Source organism: Sarcophilus harrisii, chromosome 6 (assembly GCF_902635505.1).
Source record: "Sarcophilus harrisii chromosome 6, mSarHar1.11, whole genome shotgun sequence".
Taxonomy (NCBI): Eukaryota; Metazoa; Chordata; class Mammalia; order Dasyuromorphia; family Dasyuridae; genus Sarcophilus; species Sarcophilus harrisii.
This window is the reverse complement of record NC_045431.1, coordinates 182,787,056-182,809,348: the sequence shown is the minus strand read 5'-3', so window position 1 is coordinate 182,809,348 and position 22,293 is coordinate 182,787,056. Positions and strand designations below refer to the sequence as shown.

The 22,293-nt window shown below is 37.5% G+C and overlaps 1 protein-coding gene across 7 annotated transcripts in view; it reads right to left on the bottom strand.

Moving 5' to 3' along the window:
• Positions 1 to 466: 466 nt before the first annotated feature.
• Positions 467 to 22,293, bottom strand: part of SH3TC1 (SH3 domain and tetratricopeptide repeats 1) — a 103,480-nt gene continuing 81,653 nt past the window's right edge. For 5 of the 7 annotated variants that reach the window (XM_003773412.3, XM_023506125.2, XM_023506124.2 and 2 more), the window contains 7 exons: positions 20,245 to 21,939; positions 18,039 to 18,219; positions 14,795 to 14,945; positions 12,281 to 12,403; positions 8,429 to 8,579; positions 6,618 to 6,814; positions 467 to 906 (listed from right to left, as the gene is read on the bottom strand). In XM_003773412.3, coding sequence (XP_003773460.1) covers positions 649 to 906; positions 6,618 to 6,814; positions 8,429 to 8,579; positions 12,281 to 12,403; positions 14,795 to 14,945; positions 18,039 to 18,219; positions 20,245 to 21,939 — 2,756 coding nt within the window. In that variant the 3' untranslated portion in view covers positions 467 to 648. Of the gene's footprint in view, positions 907 to 6,617; positions 6,815 to 8,428; positions 8,580 to 12,280; positions 12,404 to 14,557; positions 14,596 to 14,794; positions 14,946 to 18,038; positions 18,220 to 20,244; positions 21,940 to 22,293 lie in introns of those variants that run through there. The other 2 variants (XM_031943295.1, XM_031943297.1) reach the window with 2 other exon arrangements.

Sequence of the window (22,293 nt, the reverse complement as noted above, 5' to 3'; positions counted from 1 at the left end):
ATCATAGAAACACAGAGTTTTAAGTGACTGCAGTGACCAGCTAGGCTAACTCATACATCACTATAGGAACCCCCACCATGCTATATCTGTCAAGATGCCACATAACTTATAACTGAAGCTCTCCAATGAAGGGGGAACCAAACCACCCCCTCAAAATTCCACTTTTGGACAGCTCCAATTTGAGAAAGTGTTTCACACAAGAAATCTATCTGTATTAACATCCATTATAACTTGTCTTTCCTTAGCACCCTAACAACTTTATTACAGACCATGTCACCCCTAAGGGCAATTCCTGGGTGTTAAATGAGAAATTGAGTACGATATTAAAAAAAGTTGACATCAAATGATCATTATCAGAAAACATATTCTTAACTACCTCAAGACATCATCAAATAAATCATTATTTATTTCCTTTCAGATGCCAATACTGGATTTATTTGAGAAAAAAGTAGTAGGACACTGAGGCATTTAAATACATACAGAATATATTTTAATGCAAAATAATAATAATAATAATTCTTTAAGTTATGGTTACCAGAGAGACATCAATTTGTGACACTGGATTTTTCATATATTAACAAATATATGTCTATAATACATATGGATTTATCATTTTTTAAAAACAACACATAATATAGGGAAGTGATTTCATGCATGGCTTTTGGACACAATCCAGGCTGCCCCCCTGTAAAATTGGTCGGGGGCCAAGTTGATTCTTCGAACATTCAGCTCTGTTGCAAAGGTCCTTGCTTTCTGGTAGAAAAAGAGGGATTTCTCTCGGTCTACGAGAAAGTTGTGATAGATTGTAGCCAACCTTGTATAAATTTTCAGCTGAGCCCTCTTGTTACCTAAATCCATAGCAGCTGCAAGTGCAAGGTGGTAATAGCCAGCAGCATCAAATGGGTCCTGAAATAATAATAATTATTATAATTACAATAAAAATAATAACCATATAACAGATATGAGAAATAAGAAATCAGATACTACTAATGTGGGAATTCCTTTTACCAATTTTGCAATTGATCTAGAAATTAAGACACACAAAGGTTAAGCAAAATCCAGTCACACAACTAGTAAATGTGAAACCCAACAATCTACCCAGCATACACACTTCCTCAAAACAGAAAATGTTCTCCTTATATGTCCTCATTTTATAGATGAAGAAACTGATATTCACTTAAGTAACTGGTTTGCAAAGGATCATGGACCCAATAAGGCCCAAAGCAGAATTTATTGTCAGGTTTTCTGAATCCAAGTACAAAGCACTTTCAATTATACTGCAATCATTTAGCTGTGATCTCCACATAGAATGACAATAGGATTATCTGAATCTGTAGATTTATGGACTAAAGAGATATATATTCATCTGGGAAGGACATTCATATGTATAACACCAATGTATAAACTCTGCATTTGCTCTCAAAGTCAATTTATCCCTGGACCTGACCTGCTCCAAAACCAATCACTTCCTGCTCCAGGACTCCCCATCATTATTTAGTAACACATTATAAAGCGCTTTATAATGGCATTAGTCTGTTCACCAGAACTCCACTACATTGCTTAGTATTCTTTTTGGATAATGTTCTATTTGAGGTTTACAAAGTTACATTAGTTAGTAATGGATGCTCTTATTCCTAATCCAGTCCTTTTTCCATTGCAGCACACTGCCTAGATTAAGGAATAGAATCTTTTCAATATTTATGGATAAAATAATGCTTTATTAACAAATTTATTAACAAATCAACTTAAAAGGACCAAGAACTGTTGCCTAACAAAGGCCCCCAATAAGTCAAAATAGTATATAGGCTTTAGAACCTGTAATAATGATAACAATAATGATAATAATACACACTTAAATAGCAGTTTAAGGTTGACAAAGGGCTATTCTCAACAACTTCATGAAACAGGTAATGACTTATTCATCAGTGCACAGATAAGAAGTGTCAGAGACAAAATTTTAACACAGATCTTATCGCCACAACTCTAGTATTATTTTCATGACATCATGCTACAGGCTCTATAAACATTCCCCTTATATTTCAGAGGACAATATTGAGGTTCACTGACTTGCCTAAGGGGCTCATTAAAGAACAGAAGTAGGACTGACACTAAGAAACTAGATGGTGCTGCAATGGATAGAGTGCAAGGCTTTGAGCTCCCAGTCTCGGACATTTACTAGCTGTGTGACCCTGAATAAGTCATTGAAATCATCTGTAAAATAAACTGGAGAAGAAAATAGCTCACTCCAATATCTGCCAAGAAACACCCAAATGGTGTTATGGAAAGTCATACCTAATGGAACAAAACAAAATGAGTAAAACTCATTGGCCCTTCTGATTCTAAAGTCAAAGGTCTTTACACTATACTCCATTTTTCTGAGAATCTCTTTATACCCAATAATTCAAAGGGGGTTGAGGGCATTTAATCATTCACTCATTCATTCATTTATATGAAGTTTGACAGGGAAAGGAAAGGTCTATAGCATACAGCATGATCAAGGTGTTAGGGTATAAGCACCGGCTGTGCTTGAGTCTGTGGATGCTGAGGTGGGGATTATAAAGGGACAATAATGTAATGCATTGAAATCCTTGAGTTTATTGCCTCTGCTCCCCATGCCCAAAGCCCAGCACACAGCACAATGCCTTGTTGAATTATATGAGGGACAGACACCACAAGTTCAAGCAATAACATGGCATAGAGGAAAACCCTGGTGAAATCTGGGACCTTAATTCAATGTCCAACTTAATCTCTTATACCAATATGACTTTAGGCAAGACATTTCCTTTCTGGACCTCTGTTTCCTCATCTTTAAAATGAAGGCACTGGATGAGGTGACTTTCCTGAGGCTTTTTTTTTTTAACCTTTAAATTTATGATCCTTGATCTATTTTACAAGCTGACCTTGAGCTAGCCATCAGATCCTTTTTAGAACTGTTTACTGTTTGGAATTTTATGTGGATCCCAAATTGATCATAGATAGGATTCTTAAGTTCAGGACAATTTTTGTATTCCCCCCAACAAGCAGTGCTAAAGGAAAAGTAGTTGGTAGGCTGTCATTGAGTTATTTCCTAACTAAAGGATAGATGTGACATTTTGTCCTTGTGCTTCCTGTCACCTTAATTATTGGCTTGTATCCTGTGATAGCTCCAAGCAATAACAACAACATGGTTTAAAGCACAAAATGTAGAAGCCTCTCAGTAAAAGTTTATTAAAGGAATAACTCAATGTATTGGGCAATAATAACAAATAACGACAAAAATGGTGAAACTCAAATTTATATACTGCTTCAAGGTTTGCAAAGCTCTTTGCAGCGAGTCACTTCATCTAAAAATAAAGGGCATCTGTCTAGGGGTCTAAGTTTTCTTCTAGCTTTTCCATTTTATGCTCTTAAGATTTAATAAATGGCAAAATGTCTTTTCCAATTAACTTCAGAAGAGGCTGCAGTGAAAAATTCTGGTCACTAGCTGTCGCTGTGCACTCAGGTAGGGTAATCATCGAGAAAGCCAACATCGAGAGGCAAGTGATACAGGGATTTTAGTTTCATTTCAGAGGTAAAAGGACTTCTGAATATGCAAAGTCAGAGATGGAGGACCATCTAATTCAACACTCTTAGACTATATAGAAGGAAAGAGACTTGCTCAGGGTTCCACAGAGAGATTTTGAGCTCTAATTTTAAATGTCTGGTTAATTGGAAGACCAATTGGCATATCAAACTCAACTTGCTTAAAACTAAAGCTGTGAGACCTTAAACAAGCCATTCAACTTCCCTGTGGTTCACTTTCCTCAATTGAAAAATGAGAGGATTTGACTTTTCTCATGTCCCGCTCAAATTATGATCCTATGAATTCATCATTATCCTCTCCAACCCTGATCTTCCTCTCAGCTTTCCTGCTTCTATTGATGTTACGTTCTGTCAGTCATCCAGCTTCAAATTCTCACTCAATTTGGACATTTTCCTCATAGACCAATAAGTTGTCATCTAACTTGATAAATGCAATGGCATGTGAAAAGTGCTTTGCAAACCTTAAAAAGCTATATAGTAATTTGTTGTGATTATTATTTATCAATTTCTCTGTGGTAGTAAATATACTTTACCACCCCCTTCCTCTTGTATACTCTACCCTGATTAATTTTTTAAGCTACTGATCTCTTCTGGATGTGTTCTACAGGCTTCTTTGTTGAATTATCATCCTTAGTCTGCCTTTCCAAAGCATGGGATCCAATTTGACTTCTTCTTTCTTCTTTTCATAGATTATCTTTGGGGCAATTAATTGGCTCTTATAGGTTCATATATCTTCTCTGTGTTGTTCAGTCATTAATTCATTTTTGACTTTTTGTGAACCCATGGACCATAGCATACCAATACAGCCTCTGGTTACTGCAGAAATTTGCCTTTTTCTTCTCCAATGGATTAAGGCAAACAGATGTAAAGTGTATTTCTCAGGGTCACATAGCTTGTATGTGTCTGAAGCTGGATTTGAACTCATGTTCTCCTGACTCTAGAGCTAGCACTCTCTCCACTAAGCCATCTACTTGCCCCCTTCTCTATATAGGTTACTACAAAATCTATATAACTAGCTTGACTCTTTCCCCTGAACTCCAGTCACATATGGTATCTCACTGCTGGATAATTCACCCTTGAGGGATCTCAAATATAACACATTGAAAAAAAAGTTATTATATTATCCTTTAAACTTGCCCTTTCTTCAAACTTGCCTTTTCTGTTAAGGGCATCCCTATCGTTCCATTTATCTAGACTCATAAACTTGGAATTATCCTAGACTCTTAGTTTCCCCGCATCTCCTATACTGAATCATTTACCAATACTCTGAACAATAGAAGGTCAATGGGTGGGTTTTATTTAGCATAAGAGCTTTTTGCCAGGCAATGCTGAGGGAGAAAGATGGGATATAGGGAGGGTATTATAGGCAAAAACCATTCATCTCAATATTTTGCCAAAATCAACCCTTTGTCTTGACTCAGAATAGCAGTTCTATGAAAGATAACATAATTGCAGATTCCACTATATGTCAAGCCTTAATAGATATGGAGGTCAGAAATCCTGGGTTCAAATTTTGGCTCTGCAACCTGGGGTTCTTGGAATTCCAGTTCCTCATCTTTAAAATAAATTCAGGCAATGGACGTAAAGTGATCTTTAAAGGTTTTTCAGCAATAAATCCTTTGTAGCCATAAAATGCTACTTCTTCCATTAGGCTTCCCTTATATATCTCATCCTATCCTTCCCTACATTCTGAAAATATATGAATCATCTTCTCATAAGGGCTTCTGGAATTCTATACTTTTCTAATGTACTGGTCATATTCTAAGCTGCATTATATATTACTATAGATACATCTGATAATACTACTTTTCCCTCATGCCATCTCTTTTTAGAATGTTAAAAATTACTGTCAAGGATACTGCCATCTTTCCAGTCTCCCAGGAATACAACTATAATGTTATTCTTGATTCCTCACAATTACTCATTTTAGACATCTAATCAATTGTCAAACCTTGTCATTTCTATCTCCATATTTTACATGCCTTCTCTACACTCCCCTAATCATTTCAAGAGGACAAGATCTCATTACCTTTTACCCAGACTATAGAAATATTGTTCATCTAATTGGTCACTCTGCTTCACACATTTCTCCATTATGATCCATCCTCGACACAACTGCCAATGTGACCTTCCAAGGGTGTCGATCTCACCATATTGCTACTAGTAAACTTACTGGGGCCATATTACCTCTAGGACAAATATAAAACTTCTCTGTTTTGCATTTCAGGCCTTCACAACTTGGGCTCATCCTTTTTTCCTTCCATCTTCATCCTTTCCATCCTTTTTATATCTTACTGGCCTCCACACACTTTACTCTATGGTCCTTTCCCAATTCTTGGCACTGGTGACCACTCACACCCGAGATGCTCTCCCTTCTATATCTACCTCTTGGGAAAATCTTCTTGGTTTTCCTTTAAGTCTTAGCTTCAAGATCTCCTTCCACATAGGATCTTTTTTATTTCTCTCTGAGTTGCTAGTGGGACTTTTTTCTTCCGAGATCACCTTGTAGCTGCTTTTAAATTTTTTTTTTTATGTACCTATATACAAATTTTATCTCCAAAATTTGAATCTAACCTCTCTGAAGGCAAGACTATTTCACTTTTGGTTTTGTTACCAGGATCTGGGAAAGGAAGGATTTAAATAGGTATGAGGGAAGAGACTTTGTTTAGTTTATCTCTAAATCTTCAACCTAAGAATCTAGTAATGAACAGAGGTAAATACTTTACAAATATTATCTTATTTGATCCTCACAGAAGCCCTGGGAGGAAGAGGGTCTACTTTATATATGAGGAAACTGAAGCAAATAGTATAAATGAATTGTCAGCTAGGAGACATACTGGATTTGAACTTGAGACTGCTAAATTCAGCACTAGACCACCAAATTCCTATTCAATGATACCTTTCATTACAAGAAGCTTTATATCCTCCTGAATCACTTAACCCACAGTTGAGGATTTCTTTCCCTTCCCCAATCCAACCCAAAGCAGTTCTTGAAAATGTTGATAAGCAGGAATTATGTCTGCCCAGTACTCCAGTGTCCAGTCTGCTCCCCATACCTTTAGATCATAGAATATGAGGTCTCCCAAGATCAGGTACACCTTCACATAATACAAAGTCTCTTCATCGAATTCCAGGGGTGATGAGCACAGAGACAAAGCCTTGAGGTAAAAGTGTTCAGCCAACTCACACTGCCCCAGGCGGTGGTGGACCGCAGCCAGCCGATGGTAGGCCACACGTTCATTTAACCGGCTTCCTGAGAGAGGCAACATGGGGTAGGGGAAGGTGAGTTAGATCAGGAATGCTGCCATAAATACAGGACTCAAACCTAAGGAGGATGTTTTTTCTTAAACACACACCAAAAAAAGAACCCAGAGAGAGAGAACAAAAAGACTAGATCACTGAAGCTCCAGGAAAACAGTGACCATTTAGCAACCAATCATTTTTTTTAAACAATATTTGCTTATTGATTATACTCAGAAATTTGGCTGCAAGCAGTGGAGGAATAACTATGATATGATAGAAAGAGACGTGGCCGGAAGTTAATCAAGAAACTTCCTAGTTATATCGTTAACTAGCTTTGGGATCTTTTAAGCAAGTCATTGAATAACTGTTTCCCTATCTATAAAGTGGGGATTTTGAGTATATTCTTTCTAAGACTCCTTCTAGTAATGATAATAAACAGCACTCTTATAGTGCTTTTTCAGTGTGTAAGACATTTTTCATGTTACATAAAACAACCATGGGAGGTAGTTGCAATTATTATTATCCTCATTTCATAGATGAGGAAACAAAGGTTGTTGCTGATCCTTCATACTGGAAGAGGACCAAGAACATCATGATATTGGGTTCAAGGTACATTGTGTTTGCCTGTGGCTGATTAGCGAATACAAGCTCAGAAGGCTCTTATAATAGGTCAGGCACACATTGTTTGATCATTTGGAAATGTTTCTAGATTTGTGCATCTCATTTTTCCTTTATGCTATTTTGATTCTGCTTTGCCCAGCAAGTACAAGGTCCTCTTTAATGTTGGGACTCTCATGTCTCACAGTTGATGCTAAAGTTCTTCAGAGTGACTTTGAGGATGCCCTTGAATTGTTTCTTCTGAATATGTTAAGTGACTTGTCTGGGAAGTCTGAGAAAAGATTCATACTCAGGTTTTTTCTGATGTCAGGCCCAACACTAGTCCTTGCACCATCTAAGTGTCTTCTAACAGTCTGTATTCTGGGTTTTAGGATTCCTTTAGTGAATAAAATCTGGGCCTTGAAACCAAGAGGAATTTTGTTCGAATTTCACTTTTGATACTTTCTAATAATATAACAGGGTAACTCTTATGAGCTTCAGTGTCCTCATGTATACAAAGATAGGAATAGCATTGCCTTTTTTGCAGGCTCATACTAAAGATAAAGTGAGATGATGTATCTAAAGTATTTTGCCAACTTTTAAAAATAATACAATATATATATATATATATATATATATATATATGCATGCTGATGATGCCTTCCTCCTTTTAATAAACAAATGAGATGTCTGTAAAGTTAATTAGCACAGTACTTGACATGGAGAAAGCATTTAATAAATGCCTCCCTTCCCTTTCCCTTCCTTTTATCCTCACTTCCTTCATTCCCCTTTCTTTCTTCCCCCATCTCCTTCCTATCCCATTCTATTCTATCCCATCCCATCTCACCCCATCCCATCCCATTTCATTCCATCCCATCCCTCTCATCCCATCCCATCCCATTTCACTTATGCTAACCTACCACCAGTCACTACCATCATAATTCTGACTGTTGGCAAAGGTGGGACAAGGAACAATAAATGAGAGTAATGTTCTTTTTCTAGAAGATCAGTAGGGTCCAGAGCTTACCTAAGTTTATGCTGAGGGCAAGAGAGGTATGTGCAAATTCTAGACACTCCTGGTGGGACTTGAGAAAGTACAGCAATTCCACCAATTTGTTGCAAAGTCGCAGTTCTGTCTCCTTGTTACCAGTCCTAATAGCAAGAGGAAGAGCACGGTCCTGGAAAAAACAGTCACCAACACTAGTCAATAATAAGTTATAACAAATGCTTCTTTCAAACATCCAGTCTCTCAACCTTGGAGTTGCCCTCATCCTGGCATACCAGTGAGTTGCCAGATCATTCTAATTTCACTTCCACATGTCTTAGACCAGAATCCTTCTCTATAACATAATATTTATAAAGAACTTAGCACAGTGCCTTGCACATAGTGGTATTTAAATACTAGTTATTATTATATTTTTTAAATTTCTTACATAATCATCAGTCTCATTTAGGTCCTATACCTTTTTGTCAAGATTAGTGAATTAGATTCCCAACTGCTCTCACTGTTTCTAAATTCTCTTCCACTCTCTGCTTTCTCTCCAACATAACCTTACTACAACACAGGTATGATTATGTTATCTCTCTGCTCAAGAAGCTTCTGTGGCTTCCTAATATCCCCAAGATAAAACACCAATGTCTTAGTCTGATAATTAAGGCCCTTTACAATCTAGTTTCAAAGTAGCTTTTCAGACCTATTTGATATTATTATTCACCATTGCATCTTCTTCCTTCCAGTTAAATTAGGTTCTTTCCTATTTCCCAAACTAAACATTTTATTTCTAATTTTCATATATTTGTATAGGCTATGTCCCCTCTTCCCATTTCTACAATAATTGTCCTTCTCAGCTATATCTCTTGGAACCCCTAGCTTCTTTTCAAGATTATGTTCAGATGCCGTATCTATCATGAAGCCATTCTTAACATCCTTCCCACTCCTAAATTATTACTATATTATTTTCCTCCTCAATTACTTTGTATTTTGCATTTATCTATGTCCATATTATCTACTCTCAGAAGAACAACAAATAAAATAGCTAGAGTGGCAGCCTCCCAAGATTTTGGCAAATTGTGCTTTCACCTAAAAAAAAAAAAAAAAGATGCTTCCTGCCTTAAGGTCTTACCCTAACAATTTTAGACTATCCCAAAAGAGGAACACACCCAATATTTTAATGATTCCCCCCCGTTTTCCACAAAGTAGAACTTTGTACTATTCATTGTGAAGCCTCTGAAGCTTATTGTACATTTCCCAATAGAATATAGGTTTTTTGAAGTCCTGAACCATTCTATTGCTTTTCTTTTTATTTCTAATACCTAGAAGAGTGCTTTGCATGTAGTAAGTGTTTAATAAATTAAGGATGAGTAATTGAATCTTATTGATTGTGGATGAAATTACTGATTTAGACATATATGGATCTGAATAGGGATAAATTGGTTGACTTAGATTGTTGAGGCTCACAGCTACAACTTTGTTCTAGGGCTGTAAAAAAAGTTAGCCTTGTCCATCTGATACTAAGAGTGTTAAATATAGAGATCAGCAAAACTAAGGAAAAGACTTGGACTCCAGAAAAGGAAAACCTGGACATCTTTACAGTAATATCACTCTTCTCCCTTTGTCCAAAGGCAATAAATGGTTAATTTGGAATTTCAGAACAATGTATTCTCTCTTATGCAGCCCAACAGGATAGTTCCTAGACTATGGAAATCTTCAAGAATTCTTGACTAATAAAATTCTGGAATTTTATTCACTTATGCTAACCTACCACCAGTCACTACCATCATAATTCTGACTGTTGGCAAATGTGGGACAAGGAACAATAAACGAGAGCTGTAATGAAGGAAGGGGGTCTCTTTCCTTGAGTGGTGTCAACCACTTAGGGAAAAGAATATCTTGGGGAAATGAGTGTTATTATAAAGAAAGGGCAAAGATCTAAATCTATAATGTGAGAGATCAAAAGATTTACCCTAAGGCCTCTGTGCTTACTGTGAATTATGAGAACAGTAAAGATCAGTTGGGTTGCCACTCTATAATCCCCAAATTTGTTTTTCTTCTGTAAGAGTCCAAATCCTTTGGGAATACTACAAAGTTCTACTTTGTGGAAAACAGGGAGACTCATCATATTGTTGGGGTATGTATTCTCTTTTAGGAGAGTCCTAAACCCTTAGAGTAAGACCTTAAGGCAGGAAGCCCGTAGCATCTTTTAGGTGAAAACATAATTTGCCAAAATCTTGGGAGGCTGCCACTCTACCTATTTCATTTGTTCTTCTTCTGAGAGCAGTGCAAACCATAGAATGGAACTTTAAAACTAGAAGGTAGCTCCTGGAGCAAAGGTGGGAACTCATGGGGGAGAATTATATTAATTATTTATGGATTACAATGAGCTTTTTGGTATATTTCTGAACTTTAAGCATATCTACACTGTTAGCTTAAGTGCTTATATAGAAGTAGGAACTTTTTTGGTCCATATCTATAGAAACTTAGACACCAGCTATATTGGATTTATTTTCTGAAATTTCCCAGAGGGGGAAAATGAGCCACAAGGAATGTATTTGGAAAACTGACCAAGACTGAATGCAACCTATGAAAGCCCAGAGCCTTGGGTTCATTAGGTAATTATCATACAAAAATTTAAAAAAAGACATTATAGGTCTTTTTAAGGCAGATTATGAAGGACCTTGAATGCTAATATAGAATCTGTATTTGTGTCCTGAATGAGGAGCCAAAAAGGTTTCTAAGGAGAGAAGTGACATCATGAGGTTTGTATGTTAGTAAGGATGATTTGTTAACCTGAAAAAAACTATACTAGAAGAGAATGTGGGAATAAGACATTTAACCTCAGTTTGCCTCAGTTTCTGCAGCTGTAAAATGGGAATAATAATAGCACCTATCTACCAGGGTTGTTGAAAGGATTGAGTGAAATAACACTTGTAAAGTGTTTAGCACTGTCCTTGGTACATGGTAAGTACTATATAAATGTTAGTTTTTTACAAATGCACAAGCATATGTTCATATACATTCACACACACAATTTTCATGTGTGTACATATGTAGATATTACTTCCATATCTATGTATATGTGTCTCTGAATATATATGTGCATGTCTGTGCAGGCATATATATTCATATACACAGTACCATAATACCTTTGTCTATTATGATCCCCATTTTATAACTTAGGAAACAAAACCAGAGAGATTCAAAGTTTTACTCATAGTTGCACAGAAACCTAATGTCAGAAATGAGTTTCAAACTCAGATTTCTTCTGCCTTCAAGTAAAGAAGTCTATGCACAATCCCACACCTCCTAGAGGCAAGAAAAAACACTAGGAAACTATTTTTAAAAATCCAAGCAGATAATACTGAATGCCTTTTAGCAGAGGGAGTAAAGATGAGATAAGAAATGCTAGGGAGATAACTAGGTTGGACTCCCAGAATTGTGGAAGTTAATTGGACATAGATAACATTTGAGAGAGATGGTTAGAAAAGGGAAAAAGGAAGATGGGAGGGAGAAGGGAGAGGAATCAAATGTTTCTAGATTTAGAGCTAGAAAAGAATCCATCTTGTCCAACCCCCTTGTTTTACCAAAGAAGAAACTGCAACAGAGAATGGAAGAGGGGAGGGTGAACAAAGAAAGAAGAGAAAGTAAGAGATGGTGGCATAAGAGAATAAGATAGGTACTGTTCCTAAGGAGTTTACAAGTTCAGGAGAATAAAAGTGTTAACAGAAAACAATTCCCTATTTGCATGTAGCCCTGGTCAAGGTCAAGGAAATTTAGATACTGTGGTACTTTCCTGGATCCAGCAAAAGTCATTTGAGTTCTGGCTAAGATGCCTAATTTTTCACTCTTTTTAATCTTCAAGGATTACTGGCACCCACTCACCCTGTAGAAAGACACTGCTTTTTCTCTCTCCCAAGAACCATTGAAGAATATGTCTCCAGCAGCTTCAAACATTTCCAACCCCAGGCTGGGATCTCCAGTGTAGAGTGCAGCATCTTGAGCCACCTACAGAGAACAGGGAGCCTTTTAATGAGTCCCAGCTTGTCAGAGTCATAAATTCCCAACCCAAGGGGCCCATTTCCAAGTCTATTAATGGCCCAATTTGGTTTCAAAAGTAACCCTTCTCTCTGATCACACATGGAGGTTCCCTCTTCTCCCTCTTCCCAGTTTTACAAGCCACAAACCCCTGCCCTACCCTCACTGCTCCCCACCCCTACCCATATGTACATCATAGGAATAAATTGCTTTTATTTTAAAGTCATAACCTCTTTCTGGTGGTCAGAAAGCAAAAGGAGAATATAATCTCTTTGACCACTGTAGTTAGCTTCCATTTCTTGAGTACTGCAATGTGCGGTAGCTCTATGATGTAGACTGTGTAAACATGATCATTCCCAGTTTACAGGAAAGAAAAATGAGGCCCAATGAATTCATTTGACTTGGGTGACACAGGTGGGAAACGTCAGAGCCAAGATTCAAACCCAGACTTCAATCTAATCCAATTTTAAAATCTGAGCACAATTAGGTCACAATTTAGTACAATTTAGTTAGCCTGACATGACTACCCTAGCTTACTACTCTAGTTTAAATCTAACCTAATTTACAAAGTTCTTTCCATACTTAAAACTTTATTGAAAGCAACTGGGAAAAGAAATTAAGACAAGAAAGGAAAATATTCAAAGTGCATATTAGAATGAGAGACTAGAAGAGACCTGATTCTGACATAAAGGTCCAAAAAGAAGAGGAAAAAAAATATCAATAGCTTACAGGTATCTATAGCAGTGTTTTATAATCCTAAAGTGTTTTATCTGTGTAATCCTATTTGAACCTGTCTACAATGCCTTGAAGCAGGTAATAGAATTCATATTCTTCCCAATTTAGATGTATGAAAATTGAAGCACAGAGAATCAATCCATCAATAAACATTTTATTAAGTGCCTACTATGTGCCAAGCACAGAGGATAAATGACATGACCCAAGTCACAAAGTACCAAAGTTGAGATTCAAACTCAGATGTCGTGATTATAAACCATAAAACTGTTTATATTTAAGGAAGGACAAAGAAGCCCAGAAAGATAGAAGAATCCAGTTTGACTTCAAAGCATTTCGCTGAGAATCAGGGAAATATTAGTCACATAGGACCCTCCCCTCATCAGAATATATCTAGAGCACTGGAATCCAGAAAGAGAACTGAAAGCCATGTTCTTTAAGGATTAACAAAAAATTAGGAAACTTTAGTCAGAAGGTGAAAAGACTTGTTTGGGGACCCGGAGGCAAGATTTCAAGCTGATAATGAAGAATTTTTTAACAATGAAATGGGTTATGATAGGAAACAGTCTTGCTCCCCAATTTGAAACAATATTTTCCATGACACTTGTGATTTGGATAGGTAAAAGACTTGGTCAACTCTGAATTCTCTTCCACATGAAGAGATTCTCTTCTATAACACTATTTATTTCAGACCATTTCTACTGGTTATATGGGAGTTATGCCGCACTTAGCAAATCTGTTCTGACCTACCTTGGGGTTTTGGTATAGACTTCCTGGGGAAGGTGGGCCCTAAGTTAAACCTTGCTAGAAGGGTATGTGAAAATACAGACTTAAGACATAAAAATGGTGATTTAAAAATGTTAGCTAAGAATGTTAACACTATTATATCTTAAATAAATTTACCTTGACAAAAATTTAGAGAATTTTTGTCCAATGCTTTATTTTCCTGGACAGTTAGTCAACAGATATTAATTAAGTCCTTATTATATACCAGGGACTATAGGAAACCAAGACATGAGGAGCTGACATGATTTGTATAGTAAAGTCACACAGATAACAAGCAGCAGAGCTAAGATTCAAACCAAGGTTCTCAGATTGCAAATTCACTATTGATACCATTACTGCACATTAAGTACTTGAGTACTGGGGAGAAAAAAAAATGAGTAGAATAAAATCACCTGCCTTTTAGAAGCTTATAATCTAGTAGGAACTGGGAATAGAGAAAGAAGTACAAGCAAGTCTTTGATCTTATCTTTAATAAAATAACTTTTAATGTTCTCCCCTCCTGCATGATGGCAGTAGTTAGGTAAAATAGTAGAAAGAATATTGGACAGAGAGTTAGGAAGATATAGTTCAAATCCAACCTCAGATACTTACTAGCTATGTGACTGTAGGCAAGTCACTTAAACTTTTTCCCTCAGAATCTTCATCTGAAAATGGTGATAATAATAGTAACTACATTACAGCATTGTTGGGAAAATAAAAAGAGATATTTGTAAAGTGTTTATCTTAAAGAGCTATATAAATGCTATTATTAGTAGAACTAGTATTAATATCAACATGCTTCATATACTTCCAACATAGGATATTTAAATTTAATTTCAGTAATCACTTGTAAACTCAACTTACCTGAATGTATAAATCTACTAATTCAGTCTGCCTCAGAATGTAATAGATCTTTCCTGCCTGGAGCCAAGCATGGGCCTCTTTTTCTTTCTTCTGAAGATCTATAAATATTCCAAGACTTCTCTTAGTATATTCAAGGGCTGACTTGTAAGCTCTGAAAACAAAGCAAAACAAAACAAAAATTATAATAAATATCAAAGTCACAAAACTACTTTTCTACTCATTAAATTTAAGAATGGAATTTTAGAGTGAAAAGGGAAGTTGGAAATCATCGAAGTCTCATCTTTATTTTTTATAGATATAAACAGTCACATAGAGAGAGGAAGTAATTCTCCCACAGTCATATATTGAAGGACAGCTAGATGGCAACCCAATGGATAGTGCACAGGGCCTAGAGTTAGGAAGACTCGTCTTCATGAGTTCAAATTCAGCCTTAGACATACTTTCTAGCTATGTGACCTTGAACAAATTATTTAAATGTTTGCTTCAGTTTCCTCACCTGTAAAATGAGCTAGAGAAGGAAATGGAAAACCACTTCAGTATTTTTGCCAACAAAATTCCCAAAAGTGGCATAAAGAGTAAGACATGACTAAAAAACAATGAAACAACATAAACATACAACAAACAAGTGATGAAGGTGGGATTTAAACCCCAATCCTGACTACAAATTCAGGACTCTTCCTATCATAGGCTACCTTTTTGCTAAAGACTATTTTTCAGATATATTGTGAATTTTTTCTCAATGAGTCTTCAAGAAAATCAAGAGATTTTCATGCATTCTGCATTATTTATTTCCCTCATCCACTATGCCATGCTGTCAGGAATTAAATTCTCATATAAAGTTTCTTTCCACTAAGTACATTGTGAGGAACAACAGCCAAAATCCATATATTGGGTGGTCTCCCACATTAGGGCTCAAATTCATCTGCTGTGGGGAAAGGCTTTAATTAGAGAAGAATGGGCGGGGGGGGGGGGGGGGGGGGGGGGGGGACACATTAAAAAAACAAACAGTTCACATTGAGAGAAAATGTGATAGTTGCAAAGTACTTAATTTGCATCTTCATTCATAACAGATGACCAGTCTAGTATAGGGAAAAAACATTAAAGGTTATGGGTCCAAAGTTAGGCATTGCCACTGAATAACCAGTGGGATCTTGGGTAATAACAACTAGTATTTATCTAGCAAATGTTTAGCCAATGGCCAGATCACTTAAGATGGAAGTACGCAAGTGAAGATCCCAGTCCTCTTGGCTCCCAGAAGGAGACTCTCATATGGGCACTTCCACCTTAGGAAATATTGGCATGTGCTAAGTACTCTTTACATTTACACAGATTTATAATTTTTTAAGATTTACACAATGTTTTATCTAACTTATTTCAGTTGATCTTCACAACAAATTTTGGAAGCAGATATTCCTCAAGGGAGAGTTTACCTCTCAGATCCATCAAGAAGGAAAAAAAATATAACCAAATAAGAGACAGAGAACATTATGAAATGCCAAATTTATTGTTTATTTTGATTATAATAAATTTTAAAGGTTTTGCAGAAAGACAGACAATGCAACCAAGATTAGAAAGAAAGCAGAAAGTTGGGAAACAATTTTTACAGCCAATGTTTCTGATAAAGGTCTTATTCCTAAAATAAGTAGAAATCTGAGTCTAATGTATAAAAGTACAAGCCATTGTATTTGGCTTGGTAAATGGTCAAAAGATAAGAACAGTTAGCTTTCAGATGAAGAAATTGAAGCCATTATAAATATATGAAAAAGTGCTCTAAATCACTATTGATTAGAGAAGTACAAATTAAAAGAACTCTGAGGTATCACCTCACACCTATCAGATTGGCTAAGATGACAAGAAAAGATAATGATAAATGTTGGAGAAGATGTAGGAAAATGGGAACATTAGTGTATTTATTATAGGTAGAGTGGTGAATGGATCCAACCATTCTGGAAAACAGTTTGAACTATGCATAAATAGCTATAAAACTGTATACCCTTTGATTCAACAATAAAACTATTAGGTCTGTATTTGATAGAGACCATTAAAAAGGGAAAAGAACCAACATGTACAAAAATATTTATAACAGCAAGTTTTTTTGTGGTGACAAAGACTCAGAAATTAAGGGGATGCCCATTAATTGGGAATGGCTAAACAAGTCATGGTATTTGAATGTAATGAAATGCTATTATGCTATGAGAAATGACGAGAAGCAAATTTTTAAAAAACCTGGAAAGATTTACAGCAACCGATACTAAATGAAGTGCAAAGAAACAAGAGAACATCGTACATAGTAACAGCAAGATTGTGACGATCAACAATGTTAGATTTAGTTAGTTTTCCTCAGCAATGCAATGATCCAAGACAATTTCAAAAGACTCAGAATGAAAAATGCTATCCATATTCAGAGAAGAAAACTATGGCATTTAAATGCAGATCAAAGCATAGTTTTTTTTGTTTTTTTGTTTTCTTTTGCTTTGTTTCCTTTCTCATGGTTTTTTCCTTTTGTCCTAATTCTTCTTTTACAACATAAGTAATGTGAAATTTAATATTTGTACATGTACATGTATAACCTATATTGGATTGCTTACCTTCTTGGGGAAGGGAAAAGGAGGGAAGAAGAGAGAAAAAAACTGGAACTCAAAATCTTAAAAAATGAATGTTGAAAACTTTCTTTCCATGTAATTGGGGAGAAAAAAACAAATACTATTAGATGGGAAAAATTAGTCTTGCCTCTGCCTTCAACTTTCAATGTTAGGCAACTCAATTCCTCCCTAAATGTCTCACATTTTTTCTGTTAAAATTAAAAAGCTGGACAAGATAGTCTTTAAGGATGCTTTTAGTTTTTCTCAGTTGATTTTCAGTTATGTTCAACTCTTTGGACCTTATCTAAGGTTTTCTTGACAAAGACACTGAAGCAGTTTGCTATTTCCTTTTCTAGCTCATTTTACAAATAGAGAAACTGAGGCAAACAGGATTAAGTTATTTGCTCAGGATCACAGTATTAGCTGTGAGGTTGGATTTGAGGTTGGATTTGAACTCATGTCCTCCTGATTCCAGGCCCAGAGCTTTATCCATTATATCAGCTTGCTACCTGATTTTAGCACTAACATTCTATATGTTAGGATCTCTTCCAGTGCTAGTAGCATACTAGAGATCAACAGCTCCTTTTCTATGTGACCATATGCAAAAGCATCCAGCCCCACCATGTACTCCCAAACTATTCAGCCTATTTAGTAGTTCTCACCTTTCTGTACCTAAAGAAAGATACAGCTGACTGATGGTTTCCAATAGCTGCCCTTCCAGCATTTTGTCTGACATCCTCCTTGCCAAAGAGAGTTGATATTCATTGTAGATGACACATTGGGCTTCATTTGGCATGATGTCGCTGTAAAAATGACACAGCAACTGGATTGCTTGAAGTTGGCCTGGGAAAGTCAGTAATAAAGGAAGAAAGAAATAGTGAAGAGCAAAGCATGATGCAATCTTATCTATAGCCAGATTTTGATTATAATTCAAGAATTATGACCAGAAATAGAAATGGAACAGATAATGTGGTGATGGGGATGGGGATCCATAGCACATAACAATGGCAGTGCATATGTGTTTTGCACTTTACAATTATGATTTAATTGAATTTGCAGTTTTCCTCTTAGCTACTTTGTGGAGTAGGATATGCAAAATATCACTATAGGCATTTGAGAGATGAAGAAACTGAGGTTTGGAAACTCGATCCCTACTGGGCAAAAAGTGACAAAATGATTCCTTTGAGGTATGACATTTTCGGTAAGCATTCATTCAAAGTTTCACAAGGAAATAAGCATGTTTCATGATTCTGAGTTGGGTCTGGAAAATAGGTCCAAGAAACTACTGGAACTTTGACATAAATTCTTCTAGAAGCTCCCAGAGTTGCCTGACTATTTCTCAAGGTCTGTTTTAACTCCAATGATCTCATGTTCTAAGGTCCCTGCTTAGAGATGTTCTGTGGTTTTGTACCCAGACCTATAAGCAGAGAATTTTTGTACCAAAGGCAAGGGGAATTCAAAAAGAGAATTTTTACTGTGACCCCTGAGGGGGCAGAAGGTGGGAGATAGAAGCATGAGATTTCTTTGATGCTGAAGATCTTCTTGTGTTGTCAGTGACCTTTAAATCTCAGCACACTAGGACAAAGGCCTGTTTAATCTTTCATAATTATGACCTCTACCTGTACCTCATGAATCACAACTATTTGTGGACATGCCTTTCCACTCAACAATTAGAATGTCATTTCCTAACTATATCAAAGGAAAGAAAGAGAAAATGAAAGAATAGCCAAAAAAACAAGGGAAGAAAACGTTGAAAAAGAAAGGAAATGCTGAGAAAGGAAAGGAAGAAAATTAAAATGAAAGGGGAGGAAAGGGAAAAGGGAAAGGAAGGAAAAAGGAAAGACAAGGAGAAAGAAGGCAAGGGAAAGGAAGAGAAAAAAGCAAAAAAGGGAAGAAAGGTAGTGGAAAGGAGAGGGAAAAGTAAGGGAAGAGAAAGATGAGTAGGAGGGAGAAGAAGAGAAGAAGGAAGAAGGGAAGAGGAAGAGAAGGAAAAGGAAAAAGAAGGGAGAAGAGGAAAAAGGAAGGGGAAGGGAAGAGTTCAAGGGAAAGGAAAGGAAGAAAAAAAGAGAAGGGAAGAGAAAGAAAAGGGGAAAGAAGAGAAAAGGAATAAAGGAAAGGGGAAAGCAAGAAGAGGGGGGAAGAGAAGGGAAATGGGAGAGAAAGGGGGAAAGGAAATAAAGGGGAAGGAGAAGAGAAGAGGAAAAGAAGAAAAGGGGAAGAGAAAGAAAAATAGGGAAGAGAAAAGAAGGGGAAGGGAAGAGGAAGAGGAAGGGAAAGGAGAGGAAGAGAAAAGGAAATATAAGGGAAGGGAAGAGAAAGGAAGAGGAAGGGAAAGGAAAGGAAGAGAAAAAGAGAAGGAAAAGAGGAGAGAAAAGGAATGAGAAGGAAAAGAGAAGAGAAGAGGAGGAGGAAGGGAAAGGGAATGGAAAAGAAGAGAAAGGGAAGGAAAAGGGAAGGGGAAAGAAGAGAAAAGGAAAAGGGAAGGAGAAGGAAAGGGAGAGGGGAAAGGAAAGCCAAATGTGGTAGAACTTCAGGCAGATCCAAAAGGGGATAGAGCAAAAGCATTTCCTTTGTTTATTGTTGCTTTATTAGGTCCTGACCTATTTTAAAAGTGTCACATATTTAGAGCTGGAAGTACCTCAGACACCAATCCAACTTCTTCATTTTAGAAGACTGAGTCTCATGTACGTTAAGTGACTTGCTCAAAGTCACTAAATCCTATACCCTCTCCCATACTCCCTCAACACTTAACTACTCAGCATTCAGGCAGCAGCTGCTGGTCAAACCTAACTAAGCCCTGAATTAGGAAAAAGACAAATATGTTCCGACTCTGAGTGGGTGCCCGGGGAAGATGAAAGCAATACTTACTTTCAAAATGGCTCATTTCCATGGCCACCAGGAATGCCCACTCAAAGTAGCACTTTCCCTTCTCCTGTTGAGCACCGCTAGTATAGTGCTGCCCCAGCCAGAGGAGAGCTTGGACGAATTCTCGACCACACACAGTACTTGGAAGTTGGGAGAAGAGTTTTACTGCTTCAGTGAAATAGTGTTCAGCCAGACCACTGGCGTTCAAGTGCAGACAGAGCGCCCCGAAGTTCGCCAGAACAACCGCCTGGTTGTGCACCGCGCCAAGCTCTTTAGACACACGGAGTGCTTTGTAGTAACCCTCGGCCGCTCTCCTGGTCCTGTTCATTCTTTTCAGAGCGATGGCAGCCATGTTATGAATGATCCCTAATTGTTGAGGACTACTTTCAGAGGACTCGACAATGGACTCTAAGATGCCCAGTGCTACTGGATTTTGTCTGTGAAGAATGTGCAACCAAGCGAAAGAAACTAAGTTGTCAACGACCCGGCCAATGCTGGCCGAACCATCAGCTTCCACGGCTTTCCACCTGTACTCAATGGCTTCTTCGTATCTCCTGTGGTGGCTATAGAGTTCTGAAAGGCTACGGTAAATGGCCCCACAGAGCCTTTGTTCCTGAGAAGTCACAGCAGAGGACAACGCTTGCTTGAGGTAGTGTGCGATTTGGGAGGGAAGCACGTGGTCCACCTTCCTCAGGCCATAAAGTCTGGGGGTATTCTGAATGACCAACTGGACGCTCTCCAAGGAGCTCATGAAGGTTTGAGACCTTTGGAAAGAGGCAACTTTGATGCAGCTCAGTGTAAGGTGCGGCAGACATTTTCTGCTGTAGATCTCCCCAACATGGAAGTAGCAATCTGTAGACCATGAGCTATCCCATAAACCCAGTTCACCATTCAAAAACAGCAGCCTCTCTAGGAAGGGCAAGGCTTCTTCTGACTGCTTGAGATTAATATAATGCTTGGCCAACAGGAAACAGACCCTGGCTTCGGCCTGTTGGCTTTGTTGGCTCAAGATGACCATCTTCAAAACAAACCTGAGGAGATCGGCCTCCGTTTCAGTGCTGCAAATATAGCTGGGAATTCCCAGGAGCAGAGCTGCTACCTTGCCAAACACAAGAGCGCATTTCTCTCTGTTTTTCTGCTTCAAATAAATGGCAGTAAGATTGGTGTAAATAGCAACCACAAGGAAAAGGTCACTGAAGCTGCCTCTCAATGCTCCCAAGGCTTCTTCAAAATAAACCCGGGCTTGGGAAAGCTTGAGTTTTCTGACACATAGCCTCCCAAGGAGAAAGCACAATCTTGTCAGGGCCATGGGAAGGTTTGCCTTCTTGGCGGCTACCCTTGCCTGCCCCAAGGAATAGACAAGTTCATCCTCCTCGGTATATCCCTCAAACATGGTGTTCAGACATGAAAAAGAGAAGTCATACAGGCCCCTGTAGCATGGCTTGTATTCATCCTCATTTAGGAACAGTAGCAAGAGGAAAAATCTTTCCGGGTTATTGTCATTTTCTTCCACCTTGAAGCAGAAATGGGGTTCCTCAGGTATCGGTGAGCTCTCGGGAGATAACGGCTGGTCATCATCCTCTCCCTGGATGTCTGTCTCTTGAGGACACAGTTGGAGAGCCTTGTACCTCTCTAACACAGCTTTCACCTTGTCAGTCACTGGACTTGGGTCAGAAATGAGTGGAGCCTGAGGCACTTCTGCAAGTTAGAAGAAGGTTACAATGTGAAAAATACTTCACATTTGTGTGACATTTTAAGATTTGTAAATATGTTTCCATTTGATTCTCACTACAACCTTTGGAAATAAATGCTTATTATCTCTATAGAAGTTAGGGGGTATAATGCAAAGTTTTGTAAACTGCAGGGGGGGACCCCATCTGGGGTCACATAACTGAATGTTGGTAACAATAATATCCCACCAAGATGTAATTCTTTATGTAAAAGTAAGCAAGCACATCTATCTCATTAACATGCAAATTTGCTTTCATCTTTAATAAACAGTAAAATTATACACACACACACACACACACACACACACCCCAAAGAATTGTT